Source organism: Sceloporus undulatus, chromosome 4 (assembly GCF_019175285.1).
Source record: "Sceloporus undulatus isolate JIND9_A2432 ecotype Alabama chromosome 4, SceUnd_v1.1, whole genome shotgun sequence".
Lineage (NCBI taxonomy): Eukaryota > Metazoa > Chordata > Lepidosauria > Squamata > Phrynosomatidae > Sceloporus > Sceloporus undulatus.
In genome coordinates, this window is record NC_056525.1 from 251,408,848 (window position 1) to 251,433,228 (window position 24,381).

The 24,381-nt window shown below is 53.8% G+C and overlaps 3 protein-coding genes across 3 annotated transcripts in view; all 3 read right to left on the reverse strand.

Moving 5' to 3' along the window:
- Positions 1–24,381, reverse strand: part of GRINA (glutamate ionotropic receptor NMDA type subunit associated protein 1) — a 595,197-nt gene that overhangs the window by 530,693 nt on the left and 40,123 nt on the right. The gene's annotated exons all lie outside the window — the stretch shown is intronic.
- On the reverse strand, positions 126–12,525 carry LOC121929190 (maestro heat-like repeat family member 5). The gene is made up of 15 exons (XM_042464497.1): positions 12,275–12,525; positions 11,928–12,061; positions 11,529–11,657; positions 9,213–9,372; positions 8,367–8,422; positions 7,794–7,901; positions 7,027–7,143; positions 4,103–4,222; positions 3,508–3,633; positions 2,587–2,709; positions 1,825–1,904; positions 1,259–1,370; positions 759–854; positions 341–445; positions 126–152 (listed from the first exon to the last, which is right to left on the reverse strand). Exons 1-15 carry the CDS (start codon positions 12,510–12,512, stop codon positions 126–128), a joined length of 1,731 nt encoding a protein of 576 aa, XP_042320431.1. The 5' UTR covers positions 12,513–12,525.
- Positions 15,245–24,224, reverse strand: LOC121929191 (maestro heat-like repeat-containing protein family member 1). The gene is made up of 9 exons (XM_042464498.1): positions 24,077–24,224; positions 23,689–23,813; positions 23,158–23,307; positions 21,525–21,682; positions 21,289–21,424; positions 16,380–16,570; positions 15,792–15,929; positions 15,398–15,515; positions 15,245–15,298 (listed from the first exon to the last, which is right to left on the reverse strand). The coding sequence occupies exons 1-9, from the start codon at positions 24,222–24,224 to the stop codon at positions 15,245–15,247; spliced, it is 1,218 nt and encodes a 405-aa protein (XP_042320432.1).

The window sequence follows — 24,381 nt, forward strand, 5'->3', positions numbered from 1 at the left end:
TGTGGGGTAAAGTCAGAAAAGCTCAAGCGCAGAATGAACTCAGTCTTGATAGAGAGGTTAAGAACAATAAAAAGGGCTTTTTTGGATATGTCCGCAGCAAAAGGAAGAAGAAGGAAAGGGTAGGTTCACTTCATGGAGAAGATGGCAAAATGCTAAGAGAAGACAGAGAAAAGGCAGAATTACTCAAGACCTTCTTTGCCTCATTGTTCCCAGAAAGGGCAAAGGCTGGCTGACCATCCGTGGGGGTGCTTTGAGTTCCTGCATGGCAGGATGGGGTTGGACTGGACAGTCCTTGGGGTCGCAAGGGGAGGCAAGGCCATTCGGGTGCATGGCTACTCACATGCAGGTTGAGGTGACTGGCCACATACTTCATCAGCGCTGTGGCCATCCCAACTGCCCTCTCCCTGATGTGAATGGATGAAGATGTCACCCACGGCTCCATCGTCTATAAAGCAAAAAAGCAAACTGTCTGGCCAGCCAGGAACCAGTTGCCCCAGGAGGCTCCAAATGGGCAACAGCCCTCCCCAGCCAAACTCCTGCCAAGCGCATGAGGCTTGCATTTAAATAAAGGAGCAGCTGAACACATCCCTCTGCAAGCCAGAAAAGTGGTGCAACTCTTTTTTACAAATTGCAAATGGCTGCTCTGCCCCAATAGTGCCCTGTTCAACAGGATTGGGTTCTTCATGTGTGGGATCTCATTCTCCCCCCTTCCTTTTGCGTTTTCCACAAAGGAACGCCCCTCCCTTCTTCTTGCATACCTCCATCATGTGCGCCAGGTCACAGCTGTACGGATCCTCCGTGATTAGCCCCTGGAGCATCCCTTCAAGGGTGCCCATGGTCTGGCAGAACAGGGCCTGAGGCAGAGGGAGGAAGTTGCGCTTAGCACCCCATAGACGGAGGAGCTGGAGGGGCCAGAGGGAGGACACCATCAAGCCAGATCGAGGGGAGGGCAGCGGCTATGACTGGGGGGCAGAGGCCAGAGGCACAGCGGAGGTGGCCATGTATCACGCCCAGGGAAGCGTGGGGCAGAGCGCCAGGCCCACGCGTCTCTCAATGGCCTGATGTGCAAAAGGAGGCTGCCGGTCCTGGCCCAACAGCTGACCCATGGATGTGCTGCAAGGGAGACGCTGGAGGGCAGTTCTCATGGCCTTCCTGAATGTTAAATTCTCACCCAGGAACTACAAATGTGCTTTTTGCAAAAACAGGTTGTGAAAGGCGGCTCTGGCCTTAGTAGGAATGCCTGAGGCACAGGACTCACTTTGGCGCTGATGTCTTCTAGGGTGTCCAGCGGTGGCAGGGCAAAGACACTCTGGAAGGCAGCGCAGAGGAGGCGGGACTTCCTGCTTTGCTCCAGAGGAGGCTTCAGCTTGCTGCCAAAAGAGGAGAAGCCCACCAGGGGAGGTCAGCAATGGCTGCAGTGGCGGAGGCAGCAGCAGTGAGACCCCTCTGGCCAGCTGGCTGGCCATCTTCCCTTCCGGGCCAGGAGAGGCCCTCCCTTGCCTTGCCCCCAGCCCCCACAACGCATCTCCCTTCCTCAGCCATCCTAGTTCTGCTACTCTAGGGCTTCTCCAGTCCCTTGAGGACAAACAGTCCTTATTCTCTGCTCATCCATCCACTTTGCCCTCCTTGGCCTTTGGCCCCTCTCGGGCCATGCTCCCCCTTTGGGCCCTTTGGGCCTCTCATGGAGAGTATGGGCAAGGCCCTTGGCTCTGGCTGACCATTGTGCAGAGGATGCATGCAGGGCCCTATCTTTCCCAAGAATCCCCCCATCTTGAGTGGGCCTTTGCGGATCCCCCTCCTACCGACCCCTGCCACACGCAGTACCTGAGCTGTGCCACGATGTGCATGGCGTCCTGGCGCACCGTGTTGGCCAGCTTCTGGGTGGGCTCTCCCTCTATCACCATCTGCCAGGCAAGATGGAGAACAGAGAGGACGTGAGCAGGACCCATGGGGCACCCTCTCTGTTTGCTGTGGGCACCCTGGTGCCGGGTGAGGCTGGGAAGGTGCTCCCACCAAAGGTCACCTGTGTTCTCAGTGACTCTCCATTAACCCTGTGATAGCTCAAGCGTAGAGCTTGTTATAATAATAATAATAATAATAATAATAGGTTTTATTTATATACCGCCCAATCACTGGGAATCCGAGCGGTTTACAATAGAGGGGATAACAGACAGTTCCCTGCCCACAGGCTTACAATCTAAAAGACACGACACAAAAGGAGAAGGGAATGGTGAGGGGGGGAGGGTTCCAACACACTTAAACCCCTGATTTTCCCCATGGGATAAAGTCCTTGGCCTAAGAGGGGGCTTACCCAGGAAGGCAGCCGCACGGAGGCAGACTTGGAAGCCTTTCCTCCAATAACCTTGCCTTCCCGCCCTCCAAGTTGCCCTGGAAGCGCTGTGGCTGAGCAGGGGTGCCCCACGTCCCACCCCAAATGGCCAGGCCTTGGGCCCAGGCCCTCTTGGCCAAGCTCTCCCCATGGCCCCTTCTGCCAATCATCGGTCATCCACTTCCAGCCGGCCACTTGAGCCCCGGGGCCAGTTCTCCTCAACCCCCAAATGCGCAGCTCAAGCAGAGCCAACCTACAGTCAGGCACTCCACCAGCTGCGTCTTCATGGTCAGGCGAAGGTGTTTTGCTTTGCCTGTGGCTTCAATGGCCTCCAAGAGCATCAGGACTGCCACCAGGAAGGTCTTCTTCAGGTCCATGTCCTAAATCCAGAGGAGAGAAGGGGCAATGAGAACATCCCCGGGGCCTGGGACAGGATCGGACCCCCACAACTGTTTGTCTCCATTGACCACTTCAGTCAGTAGACCTGCCTTGAGTCAGCTGCCCCCCCATTAATAGTAGCCGAGGGTTTTTAAAAAATGCTGGTCAGAGTAAATCCTGGTGGAGCTGGGGATGGAGGAGCCGTGGGGAGGGAGCCCTGGTCCCAGGCCTCACACCAGGAGACACAAGTCTTTTCTTCTTTCCAAAGTCTAGCCAGGGAGACTCTTTTATTGTCTCCCAAGGGGGAAATACACCCTGCCCCCTCAGAGATGACCCCAACAAGCTAAGGATGGCTGTTCAGGGCCCAATGTCTCTCCAGCCCCGCGGAGGGGGCAGCAGCCCACAAGCCAGCTGTGGGCACGAATGCACAATCCACGACTGGGAAGCCCCGTCACGGCTTGGCCCAAGTGGGTGGCTTCCAGCCCATGCTGCCCCCGCCTGCACCATGGAGCTTTCTTGGCAAGATTTGTTCAGGAGGGGTTACCTCTGCCTTCCTCTGAGGCTGAGAGAGCGTGACTTATTGCCCAAGTGGGCTTCCATGGCCAAGCAAAGGGCATTTGAACCCTGGTCTCCAGAGTCTTGGTCAAACGCTCCAACCATGATGCTAAGGTGGCACTTAAGCCACTGAACCCCAAGATCCACATCTGAGTCCCCCTGTGCCTTTTCCCCCAACCCTTGTTTTAGGGCAAGGATGGGGCTGGGGGTCTCCTGTGGAACAAAAGGCCACAGGCTGAGCGTACCTGTGGGTTGGCTGTGCATAGCATGGCCATTTGGGATGCAATCATGTTTGCTCTGGGGAGCACCTCTGCCTTGATATCCAGGGCCACTCGTCCAAAGCACAGGAGGAGGGTGTCCCACGGCGGACCCTGCGGAGGAAGACAGAGCGCCTGCGGAGCATTCTTCTGCTTGCTTGGAGCTCGGTGCTGCCTCCTCCTCCTCCTCCTCCTCGCTTTTGGCTTCGGAGGCGGAGATGCCTGGTCTCTGCAAAACTCTGCCATGGAGGCTGTTTCCTGACAGAGTCAGTCTTTCTTTCTTCCCCAAAGGGCTAAAGCCCCAGTCCTTTTCACACAAACCTCTACAATATATATTATCCTCACTTTTTCACAAATACAAAATTGTACAAATTAGACCTCCAGTTTTAATGAGAAGAGAACGGCAATGGCAAGCAGCTAAGGCATGAGGAATGAAGAAGAGATATGACTTCCTGAAAGAAGGGACTTCAGAAACAAATCAAATAAAGTGGTTGCTTTAGAGGAAGGAAGGAAGGAAGGAAGGAAGGAAGGAAGGAAGGAAGGAGGGAGGGAGGGAGGGAGGGAGGAATTTCCAGCAACGCACCTGGCTCCCGTGTGCCAACCCTTTTTCTTGCATGGAGGCATTTGCAAGGAAGCGATCCAAGCTGTCCAGAACCTCCTTCAGGTGCCGAGAGGCAGCCAGGCCCAGAGCAGAGGCGATCCCCTGGAAGGAACCAGCAAAAGGGGGACAGGTGGGGCTCAGCTCCGTTTCCCTTTGGTTGAAGGCTAAGGGGATGATGGGACCCACAGCTGTTCACCTAGGGATGGGCCAACCTTTCTCTCCAATAACAGCACCCTGAAACATCTCATCCTTGGACAGAGAAAAGGCAGAATTACTCAAGACCTTCTTTGCCTCCGTCTTCTCAGAAAAGGAAAAGGCTGCTCAACCTGAGGATAATGGAGCAGAGGACAGAATAGGGGAATTTCAGCTCAGAATCAGTAAAGAGATAGTAGAGGAATACCTTGTTAATCTAAATGAATGTAAGTCTCCGGGACCAGATGAACTCCATCCAAGGGTATTAAAAGAACTGGCAAATGTCATATCGGAGCCATTGGCAATAATCTTTGAGAACTCCTGGAGAAGAGGAGAAGTCCCAGCAGAATGGAGGAGGGCAAACGTTGTCCCCATCTTCAAAAAAGGGAAGAAGGAGGATCCCAACAATTATCCCCCAGTTAGTCTGACATCAATCCCAGGAAAGATTCTGGAGCAGATCCTGTTTTTGTCCTGGAGAGAAGTGACCAGAGAGGTGTCCAGAGGGGTCTGTCCCGGGTCCAGTCTGCTACTCAACATCTTTATAAGTGTCTTGGAGGATGGAATACAAAACACACTTGTCAAATCTGCAGATGGCACCAAACTAGGAGGAGTAGCTAATAGCCCAAGGACTTGATTCAAAATGACCTTAATAGACTGGAAAGCTGGGCAAAACAAAAGGGATTTCAGCAGGGAATAATGTGGCGTGACGTCAAAGGCTTTCACGGCCGCCATCCATAGTAATTTGTGGCTTTTTTGGGCTATGTGGTGGCCAGAGAACCCAAAAAACCCACCCAAAAATATAGTTCTGCAGCATGTAGTATCTAGTCTATAGAAGGGGACAGGTTTTTCCAGGTGCAGAAAGAACAAAAACAGAAGAAGGAATCAGGCAGCAGCCGTTTGAGTGCATTCGGCTCTTTCCCTTCACAGCTGCCCTCCTTCTGGACAAAGAGAGAGCGCAGCGCAGGAGCCAACGTCTCTCTGGTCCCTTGCGCTTCTGCACCAATTGGACCCTGTCACCAGAATGCTGTTCAGCTGCCAGAAAAGACTTCCTGACTGAGGATGCTCTCTCTGTCCTTCTTCAAGCCACATAAGGAAGAGCATGGACTAGGACTGAGACGCTGGTACATTGTGAATTCTGCACTCTGCACATGCCCTGACAGGGACTACACTTTGGCTGAAAAAACAAAATGCGCAGATACAGGATGGGAGGCTCCTGGCTTAAGAACCGTACATGTGAAAGAGATCTAGGAGTCCCAGTAGACCACAAGTTGAACATGAGCCAGCAATGTGATGCAGCAGCTTAAAAAGTAAATGCAATTGTAGTCTGCACAAATAGGAGGGAAGTCATAGTGCCACTCTGCACATGCCCTTTGCTCTGGCCTTGCCAGCCGATGTAATAATCCTGCATCCAGTTCTGGGCACAAGATTTCAAGAAGGATGTGGAGAGGCTGAAGCATATCCAGAGGAGGGCCACCGAAATGGTGAAGGGTCTGGAAACCACGAAGCCCTTGCTTAGCCTGTGAAGAGAAGTAGGAGCCCTGATGGGCCAATGCCTGTCCTGCAGCCGCTCACAAAGCCCAAACCAGAGGTTGCCAGTCCAATCCCAGGGAAAGGGCCCAGACGCGGCTCAGGCACGCATCCTCCAAGGTGGCTAAAACCGGGGCCCTGCTTGTTGGGGGGCATTCGCTTGCAGTGGAAAAGTGCTTAGAGGCTGCTTCGTTCCGTATGAAGCGGTATATCAGTGATGGTGAACCTTTTAGAGGCCAAGTGCCCAAACTGCAACCCAAAACCCACTTATTTATTGCAAGGTGCCATATCTCTCTGGCTTTCTAGTAACAAACTCTGGCAAACTCTGTGCTGAGGTGACGGCACATGTGCCCACAGAGAGGGCTCTGAGTGCCACCTCTGGCACGCGTGCCATAGGTTTGTCATCACTGTGTATATAAATGAAGCTGCTATTGATGTAATAGCCATGTTTAAGAATTTGAAGAGATGTCATATTGAGGATGGAGCAGGCTCGCTTTCTGCTGCTTCAGAGACTAGGACACAATTGAGCAACGGATTCAAATGACTGTAAAAGCGAATCCACCTCAACACTAGGAAGAGGGTCCTCAGAGGAAGAGCATTCGACAGCGGATGGTGCTCCTGCTTTGGAGGCTGTTCTAGAGAGAGGCTGGGGCCCATCTGCCCCAGGGAAGAGGGCTTGGGCTGTCTGTCTCTTGATGGCAGAAGGGCTTGGACTGGGTAGCCTTTGGGGTCTCTTCAGACTTTAGGAGTGTATGGCTCTGTGATCTATCTGTCAGAGGCAAGGAGGAGAGTGCGGGGCCTCCTTGCAGATGCAGACAAAGGGACTCTGGCCCATGGAGATAGAGCCACACGACTCCTCACTGGTTCAGGTGCAAGGGAAAAACACAGCGCCTCCCCCAAGCCCACCCCACCGCTCTTAAAAGGGACAAGCGTGCTCCTGTCCTCCAAAGTCCAGAGAGAGAGGCCTCCCTGTTCCCCACTTTGCCCCTTAGCCTTCCTCTCAGAGCCGGGGCTCCCCCCCTGTGGGTCGCAGAGCCCCTCTCCTCTGAGTCTCTCCGCTTGCTCATTCCAGACCCCTTTGTCCCAGAGAGCCTTTGTCCGAGGGCCCAGATGGAAGGCGAGGCTCTGGCCGCAGGGAGGAACGGCTGCACCTTCTCACTCGGAGAAGGACAGCTGCGATGACTCACCTTGGCTTCCAAAGGCCCCCTGCGAGACAAGGCCAGGATGCTGCGGAGATGCTCTTGGACCAGGTGAGAGTCATCCGTGGCGCGGAGGATGAAGCCATAGTACTGGTAGAGGAAGAGCTGTGGGGAGAGCCAGAGGAAGGGCCCCTGAGGCATTGCACATGGGGACCCAAAGGCTCTTCTGGAAGCCTGCTGCCGGTTTCTGTCCAACCGGAGCTGGTCCAACATGGCAGACAACCAGCCAACTCCCCATTTCCAAGGTCCTCTGTGCCCCATGCCCCACACCAGATACTGTGAGGAGAGGGGTAGGGTTTGGGGCAGAAATAGGGGGTTGGCATCCCATTGTCCCAAGCATTTCCAGTCAAGGGTTCAGGGAGGGAGAGAAGACTTTCTCTGCCCATGGCCCTGCAGTGAACTGGGCCTGTGACACCAGCCAGATGGGCTTTAGAGTCCTTGTTGGCACTGCAGGCCAATACCAACAGCTGTGCAGTAGACCCCTAAAGGGCAGCTGGGCTGGAAGAGGTGCAAGTGTTGGACTAGGACTCTGGGGACCAGGGCCTGAAGCCCTGCTGGGCCATGGAAAATGGCTGACAGTGGGCAAGCCTCAGGGGCGGCAAAGGCAAACCCCTTGGAATCAATGGGGCTAGAATAGGGCCATCCCACTGGAAGCAGCCGGATGCAGTGGCTGCATGCTGCAGTGGCCATGGACCTCCCTGGGGGCAAGGCACACTCTCTCAGCCTCAGAGGAAAGCTGCACTTCCGCCAATCACCTTCTCGAGGTCCCAGCTTTTGCGCTCCGGCTCCTCTTTCATTATCTCTCGGCTAACCTCTTCGAGGTAGATCTTCTCACTCACATTTGTTAGTAGCCGATACACATACTATAAGGAAAGTCAGGATGGAGCCGGTGGGCCAACGGCAGAGATACCCAGCTCCAGCGGAAGGCAGGCAGGCAGGCAGGCAGCCCTCAGTCCCGGGCAAGGGAAGGCCAGCCAGGCTGGACAGGGAGTAGGGGTCCTGGAGGATTCCCTGACTGGACCCCCATTTCAGGCTTTGGCAGGGTGCCCGGACCAAGCGGAGCCCCTCACCCACAGACACAGCCCTCCGCTGGCAGGAGCAAGGCCGGGGTGCCCGAGGCAGGGGCCTGGCCCTCTTCCCACTCCTCGGCCAGGGATCAGGGCCAAGGGGCACCAGGAACCTTTGAGGAGGGCATGGGCAGAGGCAGGCCTCCTTCCCTTCTCCCCAGGAGCAGGACAAGCCAAGTGTGAGAGAGGGAGGGCGTTTGGCCTTTCTGGAGGCCACATTCTGGGCCTCGTCCTTCTCCCCAGGACCAGCCCTCTCCTTACCTCCTCCAGCTTTTGCTCCCAGATATTAATCTTTGCCACATTGCTCTCGGCAAAGGCTGCAGAGGAAGAGAAGTAGAGACAATGCTCAGTGGCTGCCCCATGGCTGTTATCAGGCACCTCAGCGCCAAAAAGGCCGGCCACCGGTGCAATTCTGGGCTAAATCAAGAGGAGCGCAGTGCCCAGGTCGGAGGTTATAGTGGTGCCACCAGACTCTGCCTGGGTCAGGCCTCCTGTGCCCAATTCTGGACACCCAGTTCAAGAAAGACATTGACCTGATAGGATGTGTCCAGAGAGGGGTAGCCAAACTGATCAAAGCTTTGTGGGGATGTTTAGTTTGGAGAAGGGAAGCCTGAGAGGGTGAGGGCAGCCATCCTCGCCCAGCATCACTGCCCCGCTCCTTCCACCGCCAGCGCCTCCTGCAGAGGGGGCTTTGGGGATGGGGGCACTCTGGCTGCCTGCCCCTGATGTGCCCACCTAAGCCTTGGCAGGAGCGTCCAGGGCAATTAGGGAGGCAGAGGCCATGTCCTGGGAGCAACCGCCAGTTTCTGGGCAGTCCAGTAGCACCCCTGAACCCAGAGTGGTGCCCACCCTCAGACCCTAACCCTTTATGACTCTTAGCCGATATGGGACAACCATCTCCCCAAATGGTCATTGGCTGTATGGCATGTTTCCACTGAGCAGCACACCCTCCATGTTCCTGACTGCGCAGCGCAGGAGGCGCACCAGGGCAGACCTCTCTCTCCCAGAGGCCCCTCTGCTGCCCAGCCTCCGTGCCCCGTGGCCCTTTGCCCACCCCCATCTCACCCCAGGCATGCTCTGGAGGCTGGTGGGTGGAGGGTGCTGTACCTTTGTTTGCCAGTTTCCCCAGGATGTGGAGGATGCTGTGGTATGGGAGCAGGCGGTTCTGGAAGCTCTCCAGGAGTCTGGTCAGCACTTCTGCTGGAAAGTGATCCCAGAGGGCCACAAGGATGTTGCCTGCGGCGTCCTGGTAGACGTCCCGAAGGTCCTGTGGCGGGAGCAAAGGGGGCACCAACATTGTTTGGGGACGATCCAAGAGGCCATAGTGGTACACAGCTTCCTCCCTGCCAGAGGTTCCCCTGGGACTGACTGGGCAGCCGAGGCTGCGAGGCCTTCGTCCAACCCTCTGGACTCCTGTGCAGCTGCAGCTGCTGAGCCATGCATGGGCCGAAGCCTGTTGTGCCTTGTGGACATGCCCTAGTCCCCTACAGAATCAGTGGCCCATTTTTGTCAGGTGCTCAATGCCCACATTCAGTTCCAGGTTGTGGAGGCAGAGTGTCTTGGTTCTGTTGCATAGCATTATCATTCAGCAAAAAGGTTGTGCGCACAATTAATGCACAACTCCACACTCTCCATGCTCTTTTGCACTGCAGTCCTCTTTGTCACAGTTTTATTTTATTTGCCACACTGTACTGCTCACACTGAAAAGGAACCAGCCACTGCACTTTTGGCATTTTGGCTGTGAGGAGCCACTGCCATTTGCCCGACAGGCTTTATGGGACACTTACTACGCCTCTAGGCCACCAATTGCATTAGCGGAAGTTCTCTGGGGAACTGGTGATAAATGCTCGAACCAACCAATACACAAAGGTCCTGATGCGCACACTTGAAAGTAACCCAGGACAGCATAACAGCTTCCGGGTGCAATACAAGGGGTTGGTCATTACCTTTAAAGCCTTTCATGGGGTGGGTCTGAGTTACCTGCAGTAACGCTTCTCCCGACACAACCCGCCCCACACTCTCAGGACAACGGGAAAGAATCTATTAGAACATCAACCGACCTGATTTGTAATGACTTCCCAAAGAGCTTTCAGTGCGGCTGCTCCAAAATTATGGAAGTCTCCTGGAAGAGATGCGTCTTATTGCCTCCTTGGAAGCCTTCAAGAGGGCACTTCAGACGGATCTCTTGCAGCGGCCTTCCCCCCCCGAGCTCCACTTTCTGATCACTGTATAATTGTATTGTATTGCGGTATGATGATGAGCTAGTTTTCATGTGATTATTTTTATTGTATTTTATTGATGTGTTCTTGTATGTATTTTATGGGTTGTAATCCCACCTTGATCCATTTGGGAGAGGCATGAAAATATAAATTATTATTATTATTATTATTATTATTAAACCAAGAGCAGGGGCCAGGAGTGTGCCGCCCGCCACAGCCATCTCCCCAGCTCTGGACCTGGACAGGAGCGCCGGACGGACGCAGCGGCAGGAAAACCCACAAGGCCACGGGGCGGCCATCCACTCCTCCAGCCGAGAAGCCAGTCCTTCTGGACAAAGGTGCTCCAGCATCATCCGACTTGGGCCGGGATGGACCTTGTGAGTCCTCCAGCCTCATCCCACTTTCTCAGCTGCTTTTACCATGTTCCAGTTTCCCTCTCCTTCTCCCCCTGTTCTTGGCTAACTTCAATGGCTGCAAACTGCGCTCAGATTGCAAAATTAGTTTGTGGAGGACATTTAATTCCTCAGGAGGGAGAGGAGAAGAGTGGGCAAAGCCTTGTCCTTCATGGTCGGCTCAGGCAAACGCAAACTGCTGCACCTCTCCTAGCTCTGGAGCCTCCTCTGCTGTATTCGTCTTCCAAGTTGCTTCTTGAGGTTCCCAAAATGAATAAGAACAGCTTCTTGCAAAAATAGAGGGAAAGGAGGGCCCTGCCAGCAAAGAGAGGCTTTCTTTGAGGGGGAGATCCCCTTTCAATTACAGAACCCTTCCTAAGTATCTGTTATGTCCCTAGTTAGGATCAGCTTTGCAGAAAAGCATTCCTGATCTTCCCTGGCTCCTTCCTCAGTTCTGATTCTTTATTTTGGGGCCTTGCACAAAGCATGTATTTTAAGGCTTAGTTTTACTGCTTTTCTTCCCTCAAGCCCCCCCCCCCCCCCCCCCCCCGGCCTTCCTTGGCTCCCCGAATCCTCTTCCTGCCATCGGGGCCAAACGGGGTCATTAGGAGCAGGATTCCATTTACATTCAATGATGCAGTCACCTTTATCTGCTGAGAAGTGGCTCCCAGTGAGTTACTTCAGAGGGACTTAATTCTAGGCGGCTTGAGACATTATAAGAGGACACTGCAATGCATGCGTGTCTTCTTACGTGTTCCCCGTGAGACATTTCCTTACTATCTGTATTCCCACTTTATCCTCTTGGTGCTTACTGTGATGCTCAGTGCGTCTTCAGCGGCCATTTTGATCGTGAGGTCAGCCGCTTCGATGTTAATGCTGCCGGCTGATGCGATGACCGCCTGGAGCACCTCATTCATCTTCAGGCGATGCTGTGGGGAGATCTGCGGGAAACGTTTGTTTGTTTGTTTGCTTATTCTTTATTTTGTTTATATGCCTCCTCTCTCCCAAAATGGGACCCCAGGAGGCCTCCGAAAAAGGGCGATGCGGAAGGGACACCCGTTTGGAGCACAAAGTGCTGAGGGGGGGAGTCAGTGCCCACCAAAGAAGCCCCGCTGGACCCCTGGAAGGGGCAGGACGGGGGGCACCCCAAGGACAGGGCCAGTGGAGGCCCTCTCCCCCCTTCCCTTGAGAACCGGAAAGGGCCGCGGTACCTTGTGCCTGCTCTGGCGAAACCTCCATATGGAGAGGAGGACCCTGGAGACGTCCGTTGTGGCCAAATGCAACAATTTGGCTTCCGCCTCCTTCATCTGTTCCTTCTCCAGGTCAGAGAGACACATCTCCAACTCTGGTCATAAGCAAGAGCAAAGCAGAGGTCAACCCTCTGGGAGTCAAGGGTCACCTTGGCTCTGACCCATGGGCCGCCCCAGCCTTCAGGGCTGACCCACTCCCTTCAAGGTGGTCTGCATTGGGGGCCACGGCCAAACTCTGTGTGGCAAAGAGGGGGGGGGGCTTCCCTCACCCCGACCTCAAGACTCCTCCTCCTCCTCCTCCTCCTCACCGGATTCATGCAGGAATGTCTCCTGAACATCTGGGCAAGGAGGGTCTGCTCCTCCCGGTTGCACCTGGATACGGTTCCTCCGCCAAGGTTTTTCTTTTTTGAAGGTTGAGCAGATCCTGGAACAAAAGTGTGAAATGAAATGGCCCTTCTGGGTCGGAAAGAACTTAGAATCATAGAATCCTAGAGTTGGAGGAGACCCCAAGAAGGGCCCTGATCCAGCCCAACCCCCTTCTGCCATGCAGGAACTCACATTCAAAGCATCCCCAGTGACAGATGGCCATTCAGCCTCTGCTTAAAGACCTCCAAGGAAGGAGACCTGCCTTATACTCCGAGGAAGGAGTGTATTCCACTGTCAAACAGCCCTTACTCTCAGGAAGTTCCTCCTAATGTTTGGGTGGAATCTTTTTCCTGGCGCTTGCATCCATTCCTCCATTGTGTCCTATTCTCTGGAGCAGCAGAAAACAAGCTTGCTCCCTCCTCAATATGGCATCCCTTCAAATCTTTAACCAGGGCCATCATATCACCTCTTAACCTTCTCTATTTTAAAATTTTAAATGTTAAAAGGAACATGTCTAAGAAATGGAAAAATGGGGAAATCACCAAAGAGGAATTCAAACAAATAGCTAGCAAGTGTAGAGATAAGGTCAGAAAAGCTCAAGCGCAGAATGAACTCAGTCTTGATAGAGAGGTTAAGAACAACAAAAAGGGCTTTTTTGGATATGTCCGCAGCAAAAGGAAGAAGAAGGAAAGGGTAGGTTCACTTCATGGAGAAGATGGCAAAATGCTAACAGAAGACAGAGAAAAGGCAGAGTTACTCAAGACCTTCTTTGCCTCCGTCTTCTCAGAAAAGGAAAAGGGGCTCAACCTGAAGATAATGGAGCAGAGGACAGAATAGGGGCATTTCAGCACAGAATAAGTAAAGAGATAGTAGAGGAATACCTTATTAATCTAAATGAATTTAAGTCTCCGGGACCAGATGAACTCATCCAAAGGTATTAAAAGAATGGCAATGTACATATGGAGCCATTGGCATAATAGTCTTTGAGGACTCCTGGAGAAGAGGAGAATCCCAGCCGACTGGAGGAGGGCAAACGTGTCCCCATCTTCAAAGGGTGGGGCAAAGGGGCTCCCATCAATGCCAGTTAGTCTGAGATCAATCCCAGGAAAGATTCTGGAGCAGATCATTAAACAGAGAGTCTGTGAAGATCTAGAAGGCAATGCCATCATCACAAAAAGTCAACATGGGTTTCAGAGAAAGAAGTCATGCCAGACAAACCTTATCTCCGTCTTTGATAAAATGACCATCTTGGTAGATGAAGGGAATGCTGTGGATGTAGTAGATCTTGATTTCAGTAAGGCCTTTGACAAGGTTTCCCATGACATTAATGCAAACAAGCTTCTAAAATGTGGGCTAGACAAAGGAACTGTTAGATGGATCTGTAATTGGTTGACCGGCCGAACCCAAAGGGTGCTCAATATTGGCTCCTTTTCATCCTGGAGGGAGGTGACCAGTGGGGTGTCCAGTGGGGCTCTGTCCTGGGCCCAGGGCTATTCAACATCTTTATCAATGACCTGGATGACAGAATTGGGAACATACTTATCAAATCTGTAGATGATACCAAATTAGGGGGAATAGCTAATACTCCAGAGGACAGGATCAAGATTCAAAATGACCTGAATAGACTAGAAAGCTGGGCTAAAACTAGCAAAATGAAATTCAACAGGGAGAAATGTAAGGTATTGCACTTAGGGCAGAAAAATAAAATGCACAGATATAGGATGGGTGACACCTGGCTGAATGAAACTACGTGTGAAAGAGATCTAGGAGTCCAAGTAGACCACAAGTTGAACATGAGTGAACAGTGCAATGCGGCAGCTAAAAAGGCCAATGCTATTTTAGGCTGCTTCAATAGAAGTATAGTATCTAGATCAAGAGAAGTAATAGTGCCACTCTATTCTGCTCTGGTCAGGCCCCACCTAGAATACTGTGTCCAGTTCTGGGCCCCACAATTCAAAAAGGACATTGAGAAACTGGAGCCATGGGTCCAGAGGAGGGCGACAAAAATGGTGAAGGGTCTGGAAACCATGAAGCCCTATGAGGAACGACTCAGGGAGCTGGGGATGTTTAGCCTGGAGAAAAGAGAGTTAAGGGGTGATATGATCGCCCTGTTTAAATATTTGAAGGGATGTCATATTGAAGAGGGAGCAAGCTTGTTTTCTGCTGCTCCAGAGAACAGGACCCGGAACAATGGATGCAAGCTACAGGAAAAGAGATTCCAGATCAACATTAGGAGGAACTTCCTGAGAGTAAGGGCTGTTCGACAATGGAATGCACTCCTTCCTCGGAGGGTGATAGAGTCTCCTTCCTTGGAGGTCTTTAAACAGAGGCTGGATGGCCATCTGTCAGGGATGCTTTGATTGGGATTTCCTGCATGGCAGAAGAAGGGGGTTGGACTGGATCAGGGCCCTTGTGGTCTCTTCCAGCTCTACGATTCTATGATTCTATGATTCTATAAGCAGACAAGCCTTTGGGGCCGGGGGAGAGATCTGCGTGTGGCGGTAACATCAGCACAGTATCTGTTTGGGCCCACAATTACTATGGCCACAATGGCTAGCAATGTGGAGCCCTGGACCGCAAGCCAGGGGCCAAGCGTGCTGTCCTATGGTGGGTCCCTGTGGCAGTGAGCCTCACGGTTCCTCCCCACGGACCGTGTGGGTGGCCCCTTCCTTTTCGCCATTCAGCCTCACTGGTGCATCATATGGTCCAATATTGTGAAAGGAGGAAGGAATGAGTCTGCAGCCGGCCAAAACAATCCCAAGTGTTGTGCCTTCTCTTCACAAGGGGCCCCTCCATCTTGCTGTGAAATCCCTTTTGGTTTTCGCCTGTCCTGTCCTCTCACGCCAGAGATGACCCACGGCTGGCGACCCTCCAGAGCAAGGAGGCCCCCAAAGCCCCCCCTTGACTCCCCCCTACAGGTCCTGGCCTTTGTCCAGGAGGGAGTCCATGCCAACCACGGCCGAAGCCTGGTCAGAGGAGACCCATGGGAAGTCCATCGGTGGGCCAATAAATTTTATTGGATGGCAGGAGCTCCCCTGGGGTTACTGGTGGGTGGGGGGTCTTACCTCGACCATGAGGGCCAGAGCTGTCACCTTCTTCATCTCATCCTCCTCATTGTTGAGGATGGACACGGCCTCGGAGAAGACCCCCCGGATCTGGGGGCTGTCGCACTCCATCATGGCCCTGAGGGGTCAGAACAGCACAGGGGGCCCGCTGGTCATCCCAGAGACCCTTGTCGGCAGTGGCGGTGGCAGCAGAATGGCTGGACATTGGGGATGACAAGAGGGGCCACGTGGAGCTCCCTGAGATGGAGAGACCCCCGACTTCCTTTCCCTTTGAAGGCAGAAGGGTCCCACCAGCTGCTCACAGTCCAGCCATGGAGGACAGAGGATGGGGGAAGCGGCCATGATGCCCTTGCTCCCCAGCCGCATGCAGGGCTTTCTGGGCAAGGGCCCCTACCTTGCCAGCAGGCGGGTGCCCTGCAGGAACTTCCCTGGGGTGTCCAGCACCGTCCAGCCAGCCTGGAACTCGATGCGGGCATAGACGGCCCAGTCCTTGCCCAGTGAGAAGAGGCCCTTGATGATCTCCACCGATGTGCTAGAGACAGAGGAGGAGACGTCAGGGCTGCATCAGGGCAGCGGACGCCACCGCCTGTCCCCCTGACCCCCAAGGCTCTTCCGTGCCAAGGAAGGCTTGTGGGTCTGAGTGTGTCAGCCGTGGCAGGACCATGGACAGCAGTGCAATCTGGGAGTGAAGGCAGCCGTTGGCACCTGGCCCTGGCATCTTGGGCTGGCACCACTCCTGGGCACTGGCTGACCTCCCAGAGGGGTGCCTCTTAGGGCCCCCTCTCTTTCCCTCTCTGATCCTCCCCCCGACCCAGCCAGGGCACCAATTTAAGACAAGGAGGCCCAACAGGTGCCTGGCCTTCAGCGCAGCCATGCCCTGGTTCTGCCCATGCCCAGGGCACTATAGCGAAGGCCAGATTCCAGAGGGACCCCATCCGTCCTCCCTCCCTCCCTCCCTCCCTTTCACCCCCTTGGCTGGCACCTCCGGAAAGTGAGCGCTTTGGGGTCCTGCTTCATGATGTCCTCCTGCCTGGCTTGCAAGTCCTTGGGCAAGGCCAGCCGTCTCACACAGCAGACCTGGCTCAGCATCGGGATGAAGAGCTGGGCCTGCATTTCCATCAGGGCTGGACGGTAATCGGGGATCCCAAAGCATTCATAGATGACATTCATGGCCTGGAGGGAGGGAGGGAGGGAGGGAGGGAGGGAGGGAGGGGGAGATGTGGTTCTTGTGCAAGAAGCCTTGCTGGGGAGTATGTGCATGCACTTGCACACTCAGTCTCAGGCCATCCCACAGCTGAGCCAAAAGCCTCCTCTGTTCCCATAAGAGAGGGTCAAAGCAGGTCAACAGCATGCATGGCCAGCCATGATTTCCAAGGGAGCCATGAATGGAGCGTGGCTGAGTGGGATCCGCTCCCAAAGCCCAACACTTGAACAAACTGCCTCGCCAACCTAGGGCTCGAAGCCAGTGACTAGCCCCAGTTAGAGAATGCCACTGAATCCATTGCCAAATAATTCCATACCAACACTTCAGTAAATCCCTCTAATTCAGTGAGCTTAGTCGGGTTTGCAAGCAGCATTTATGCCTATGTGGACTGCGCACATGTCACTGTGCCAGGGAAAGTCCCAGCAAACCCAAGCCAATGCACACCTATGCTTTGCCATGATTTCTCAACTATGGCTCCCCAAGAGGATTCTGGGAGGAACAGTGGAAAAGGTGACTGGGTTTTAAAAGGAGGGCCAATGAAAAGTCATTTTTGGCTTTAAACCGAGGGAAGGAGGTCCCACTCTTGCACATAGCACAGCACATTAGCACCTTGTAGGTGAGACTTTGAGGCCCATTTGGATGGAGGAAAACAAAGCAGGGAGAAAGGGAAGATTCAGTATCCTTTGTGGGGAGGGGGAGCCCCACAAAAAGAGAGAGCTAATAAGTGGGCCGGAATAAAGAGATCCACAGGAAAATATAGTTTTTACATAGTATTTACAAATACATAGATGCTCCCAGGAGCACTGGTGGTTATTACTCGTATAACCCACTCTCTGGCCAGGCTAACGTCCCGAGGGCCACAGATACAGTAATTCTCATGCATGGCTTCACAGGTTCCTCCCGGGTAAAAGGGCGGGATCCCCCAGGCCTAGAAGGGGAAGGGGTCGCAGGGCCACTGGCCAGCTCCATCCGGCCATTGCTCTCCTTCACCGCGAATAAAGACTATGGAAGAGACAGCAAAACAAAAGGAGGGCTGACCAGAGGCTCCTGGAAGAAGCTGCTCCATTGAAATGTGTGGAAAGTCTCAGGTGGAGCTGGAGGGAACTGAGGAGATCTGGGAGGGAAGGAGGGAGGCCCTCTTTCCTGCTGGGCCTTCTCTTTGCCTGGCTTGGCTCACTCTCCGGTTGGGGAGGCACAGAGACACTGCCAGTGGGTCCAACTGTGGTTGCCTAGCTCTCTGTTTCCCAAGGGGAAAGCGCGGAGAGATCCAGCCTGAGCTTCCTTTCTCTCGCTTTGGCTTTCAGGGTTAAACGCCGCAACGTTAGTCTCAGAGCCTGGGAGAGAGTGAGGAGGACGCATGGCCCTTCCAGGAGAGATCCTGCCAGAGCAACCCTCTCTCTTTTCCCGATTGGGGCACTAGTTTAGCGGACAATGGGAATGCTGTGGATGTCATTTATCTGGATTTCAGCAAAGCATTTGCTAAGATCCCTCATGATATTTAGACTGGCAAACCGATTAAATGTGGAATGGATTGAAACACTGTCAGATGGATCCACAGTCGCTGGGAAACCAAGCCGAAAGAGTCATCCCCAACGGCTGCACTTCAAACTGGAAGGAGGTCTCGCAGTGAATGCCATGACTCTCCAACATGTGCATCAATGACACAGGGACTGTCTGCACTGGCAAAGCAAAGCAGCTTCAGACTGACTTGAAGCCTAGCAGCCCAGACGCCATACAATGTGATGCCAGGTGAAAGCCAACCCATAGTCATGCTCTGGGGCCATGCGGAGAATGTGCATCATCCCATGTTCTTATAAACAGGACAGTGTGAGCACAGGAATGTGGGAAAGCTGAGGAGGCACAGAGAAGTGCTTTGCAACATGCGCCCTCAGAGCGGTGAGACGCAGCTGCGTTTTCTTTGGGTTCCCATACAGGCGCACAAGTGGCCAGCAGCACTATTGAACTGTCACATACCCTGTGATGGGAAAGAAGGACAAACATGGCAGGCTGCCAATAATGCCATGGAAGTAACTAAACCAAATATACACAAACCAGACCCTCCAGCAGGAGGACCTGGGGTGAAGCTTGTTTTCTGCTGCTCCAGAGAAAAGGACCCAATGGAGCAATGGGTGCAAACTCCAGGAGAAGAGATTCCAGCTCAACATTAGGAAGAACATCCTGAGAGTAAGGGCTGTCTGATAGAGGAATGGACTGACTGAGACCATGACGGAGTCCCCTTCTTTGGAAGTCTTTTAACAGAGGCTGGATGGCCATCTGTCAATGGGGATGCTTTGACTGGGAGTTCCTGCACGGCAGAATGGAGTTGGGCTGGATCAGGGCTCTTCTTGGGGTCTCTTCCAACTCTATGATTCTATGGTTCTATCAGGATGAAAGGGGGGCACATGTGGGGAGGCCTCCATGATTTCCAGGTAAGGGCCCTGGAGGTGCACTGCTTCAATGCCTGGACTGCGGCCATTGACTCACAAACCACCACAAGGCTGTGAGTTCAATCCCAGCCAGGGGCTCAGGGCTGACTCAGCCTGGCATCCCTCCAAGGTGGCTAAAATGAGTGCCCAGCTTGTTGCGGGCAATTGGCTTAGAGTTGTACACCGCTTAGAGACTGCTTAGTGTGGTATGAATCAGTATATCAATGAAGCTGCTATTGCTACTGCTGTGCCAGTGTGTCGCTGGGCACACCGATGCCCCATGTCCGGGGGTAGAATCGCTTGTGTGGCTGTGGCCGGTTACACAGGGCATCCAAAGGGATGGCAGCTGGGCGGGAAGAGGGAAGTCATTTTGGCCGTAGGTGGCATTTCTGTGGGAGTGCCCACACGCATGGTGTGGAGGAAGAACAAACAAACGAACAGGTGGTGTGACTTGATGCCACGTGGTGTGGACTGCGCTCAGGTGTTTGGCCCACCTTCAGAGGGGGGCCATGCGGTCAGTGGGCTGCCAACTACTTTGGGGGGAAAGAGGATCGGCTCGGTTCTTCCTGGCTGTCTCCTCTGCCCCTCGGAAGATTTGGTGGAGGGAATCCTTATCAAGTTTGTAGATGATACTAAACTGGGAGTGGTGGCTAACCCACTGGAAGACAGGAACAGAACTCAAAAGGAGCCGGGTGAACTAGAAAACTAGCAGTGTGATGCTGCAGCAAAGAAGGCCAATGCAACCTTAGTCTGCATTAATAGAAGCACTGGAGGTTTCTGAGGGAAGTGATACTCCCCCAATTTTCTTTGCTGGCAGGCCTTATCTGGAGTACTGCATTCAGCTCGGGTGCCTCGTTTTAAAAAGGATACAGGACTCTTATCACACGGGGGAAATGGGGGGTTTAAACCAACATTAGCCCGTGAAAATTGCGTGACTGCGGTGAAGATTTCCACATGCATCACGATGAAAGAGGACTTATCCCAGCAATAAACAGGTAACAACTAGGAATGATTTGTTGCTGGTTATTACCTGTTTATTGCCAGGATAAGCCCTCTTTAATTGCGACGCATGTGAAGTTGTCCATGTCTTTGTGGATTTCAATGGCTTCCCTTTGCATTCTGACCTGGAAGCTGTTGGCACGGCCCAGAATTTCAGTGTTTTCAAACAGCATTTTATGCCCAAATAGCATTTATAACGCCTTCTGCTGGTTTTTCTGGCTGACTGGGCCACAGAGTAGACAGGAAACCTACACAACGGACAGATTCCTACCCAAGAACTCCAGCCATCACCCAGGGCAAAAAGAAGCACAGGGAAAACAATACAATGCTCTTTGAAATCCTGGACCATGCCAAGAGCTATCAGGCCAGGATGATGCCCAGGGAAGCCATTGACATCCACAAAGACCTGGACCACTTCAGCAGGAAAGAGGAAGCCCTGAAAGTGAACTGAAAAACACCACAATCAAGACCCAGCGAATGCAAATGCAAACGCAGATGCCAACCACTCAGGGCCAGGGGGCAAGGGCTCACGGATTAAGCAGACACAGCGAGAGAGACCCTGCCACTCAGCAACAGGCCAACACACGGACTGACACGAAACCCCTTCCTCACCACAAAGGGTCACACAGTGCATACACACACACTCACTCTCTCTCCAGCATGACAGAAACTAATATTGTCTCTAGGTTTTTGTGGGTTTTTCAGACTATGCGGCTGTGTTCTGGAAGAGTTGATGCCTGACTTTCGCCAGCCACAAACGTTGGCAAAATGTCAGGAACAAACTCTTCCAGAATGCAGCCAGGTAGTCCAAAACCTCCACAAAAACTAGAGACAATGTTAATTTGGTATGGCTTTTGGTACTTTTGGCAATGGCAGCATTCCTTTCTTAGTGCTTACAGATGGTCTGCTGTAGAAGTGGGCAGATGGTGGATGATGGGAGCTGGACACGTAAGCTGTAAATGTCCACCCTGGAAAACGGCCAAAGGGGTCCCTGGGCAGCACTGGCGCCCACATGGCAGCTGTCTGATGGGGCCGGTGGTACCCCAAGACCACGGCCGTACTGACTTTGCCCGCACCGTTCCCTCCTCCTCCTCCGACACCGGCCCTCCTGGCAGGGACACAGGGAGCCCCCCATGCGCCATCCATGTCTCTGGGCAGGGAAGGAACAGACCCAGCAGGTTGTGGGCCCAAGCACCAGAGCTGAGCAATCAGCAAGCAGCCAGTTGGGCTAGGCAGAACCGGGCCGGCGCTAGGCTGCTTACCGCAAGGGACACGGCGAGGATGTCCTCATTGCTCTCCTGGGGGTCCTTGACCTGGAGGCTCTTCAGCAAGATCTGCAAGACTTGCATGGCCACCTGTGGACCTGACGCCATCGCCGTCCAGAGCTGCCTGGCCTGCCTGCAAAGTCAAGAAGCCGCTGGGGTTCAGCCACCACTTTAGCTTCCACCCGCTGCCGGACGTTGAGCCTGAAGGCCTGAGGAAGATGGTTGGGCCCTACCTGTTGACAGGTATGGAGAAGGAGAGGCAGCTGCACACCACCTCCTCTAAGTGGAAGGGCAGCAGGTATCCCAAGGCCTTCAGCAGCACCTTCCGGACCCAGAAGGAGGCTGGATGGGCCTGGAGACAAGTGTAGATGGCGGCCACCACCTCCTTCACCTGGGCAGGAGAGAAGGAATGGCGGCCGTGAAGGACAGGCACGGAGACCCCACCCCTGCGAGGAGGGCTCCGCTCTCAGCTGAGGCTCCTTGGCTCTTCTGAGAGACACAGGGCCTGGAGGTCTGCTGCTTCCTCTGACTGCTGCCTGGCCTGGGGCTGGGGAGGCTTTGCCCGCCTATCGCCAGCATGGCCTCACTAATGGCAACCTCCCACTCTTTTGCCTTTGCCACAGCCACGCTCTTCCTGGCTTGCCCCAGCGGGCAGCCATTTCCCTCTCCTCTCTCGTTCCTCCATTAGAACATGTATTTGAACATGCACGCCTCTTGGCAAGCAAAGCTACCTGGCTTAAGCTTGCTTATTTCACTGCTAGACCCGGTGAAAGGTAGGCGTGGGGCAGGCTGTTGCTCAGCGTCTCCTAACAGCTGGATCACTGTGTCCTCACCTGGGTGCTCTTTTCACAGCCAAAGGTGATACAGAAATGGGTTTGCTAATTGAGTTTATATAATTATAAACTCCAGCTAAATACAATGTCAAGTAGTATTCAAACATAAACATATTTAGAATCATATATACACCCTTTTCGTATTAGTTTAAGTCTTATGTTGGCTAATTTATTATCAATACCTTCCCCATTCATTGATCTTTCTCTTAATCTACAGTATATCCCTATTATTCCTAAACATTACTTATATACAAAATAACATTCATTTGAAGGAATTATTACTTTTATGTTGATTTCATCTCTACAAATTGTTTATTGTATCACCTTATCTATCATATTTAAACTACTGACTCGATTTCTCAGTCTATTCTTCAGGAGAATGCTAAATATGTTGTTGCGCTTTAACCTCTTTAGTCTCTTAAGCTTAACCGCATTCGTCTGCCACGTATTTTGGAGGAATACAGATATGTTCTGTGGCGAATAAATGTGGGACGCAGAACACATCCAGCCAAAGAGCCAGGCCAGAGCCGTCACACCATCTCAGGCCAGGCCAGAGGAGCCATGCCGAATGACCACAGCCTCCCTGGGCAATGGGGGTCATCCGCGTAGGTCACAGCGAGGGCTGGCTAGGCCAGGGCCAGGGCCAGGGCCAGGAGACACTCTGCACCCCAAGAGGCCTTCCCTCGCCAGTCTCCTACCCGTCGGAGGCAGGCCAGGAAGCTCCATAGATACCGCCCCCACCTTCTCTGCCCTCAGGGAAGCCTTTGCCAAGCAGACTGACCGTACTGGCCACCCATGAATGGGGGGGGGGGGCAGGAGGTGGGGAGGGAGGGCTGGGCTCCTGCAGAGGAAGTCAGGACCTCTACCTTCGGCTCCCATCCCTGGCATAGGCCCTGCCTCCTGGGACAGGAGGGCTGGGATGGAGAGTGCCAAGGCCTTTGGGGAAGCAGAGCTGGCTCCTCCTCGGGGGTCTCCCAGCCCAGTGAGCCAGGAAAGACTTTGGGGCCAGGAGCAGTGGTTGAAGAGCTCTCACCTGTTCGACCTTCCTGGCATGGTTCTGGAGGACAGCATGGAGGACCTCCTCTGAGGCCCTCAGAGTCTCTGTGTTGGATCCTCGAAGGTTGTCCAGAACAGCGAGCAGGAGACTGGTCAGCTGCGTGGAGAACAGCTGGTCCTCTGGGCCCTGAAGCAAAGAGTGGCTGCGGTGGTCTCTCCTTGGGGGCTCTGGCCGGCAGGAGAAGCCCCCCCGGCCCCAGTGGGAAGGGACTGGCAGGAGAAGGTGAGAGGTGGCTTCCTGGGGGGCCCAGGGCCAAAGGCAAGGACCCCTTTCCTCTTCCTCCCTGGAACATCACACATCTTCTTGCCAGGCACAGCTCCTCTCTGAACGCGGAGGGCCCCTTCCTCTCCTTTGGGGAACCGTGAGAAAAGACCCTGGCTTGGCAGACGGGGGATGCCCAGGGGGAGGCCAGCGCTCACAAACCCACCCCATGGCCTGCTGCTGGGGCCAGTCCAGGAGTCCCGGCAGCCTGGGCAGCTCTCTGTCCATCCCGGCCGGCCCGAGTACCTTGGCCATGTGCCAGATGCTCTCTTGCACCAGCGACGGGGCCGAGGGGCACGCCTTCTCCTTGGACTGCCGGGGGCTCCTCCTGACAGCCCACCTCAGCCGCTTCTGCTTGCTCTTCGTTGGCTCTGTCGCCAGGTGGAAAATGGAGCAGGGGTCAGACACTCTGCCCCACGCTTTGGAAGCTGGGGAGGGGGTCCCCAGCTGCAAAAGGGCCATTGGGGTGGGGGGGCCACAGTGTTTGGGGGCATCGGAGCCGGGATGTGAAGGTCCTGAGGTGGTCATGCCATGGGCATCGGGGGGGAAGGAAAAGGCAACGCTTGGGGGGCAGCGCCATTATCCTGGCTGCTCCTGCAAAAAGAGCAAGGGCCCTGGGTCCCTCGGTGCTCACCCTTCTGGCTGAAGAGGATCTTGTAGAGGCAGCTGACCGCCTGGACCGCAGAGGTGCAGATGGTCTCCGCCGGATCCTTGGCCAGAGCAAGCAGAATGGCAGCCGAGTGGCCCAGCCGGCCAAAGTCCGAAGAGAGCTGAGGAAACATGGGTGGAAGGGAGGACCATTTCTTTCACACTTCATACAGCCCTTATTTGTTATTTATTCATTTTGGGGGTTTTAATGCCCTTTTAAAAAACTTGGCAATAAAACACTCCTTAGGTGGGATCCTCAGGTGGAAGTGACCACGTTCTCCTGGAGTTTGT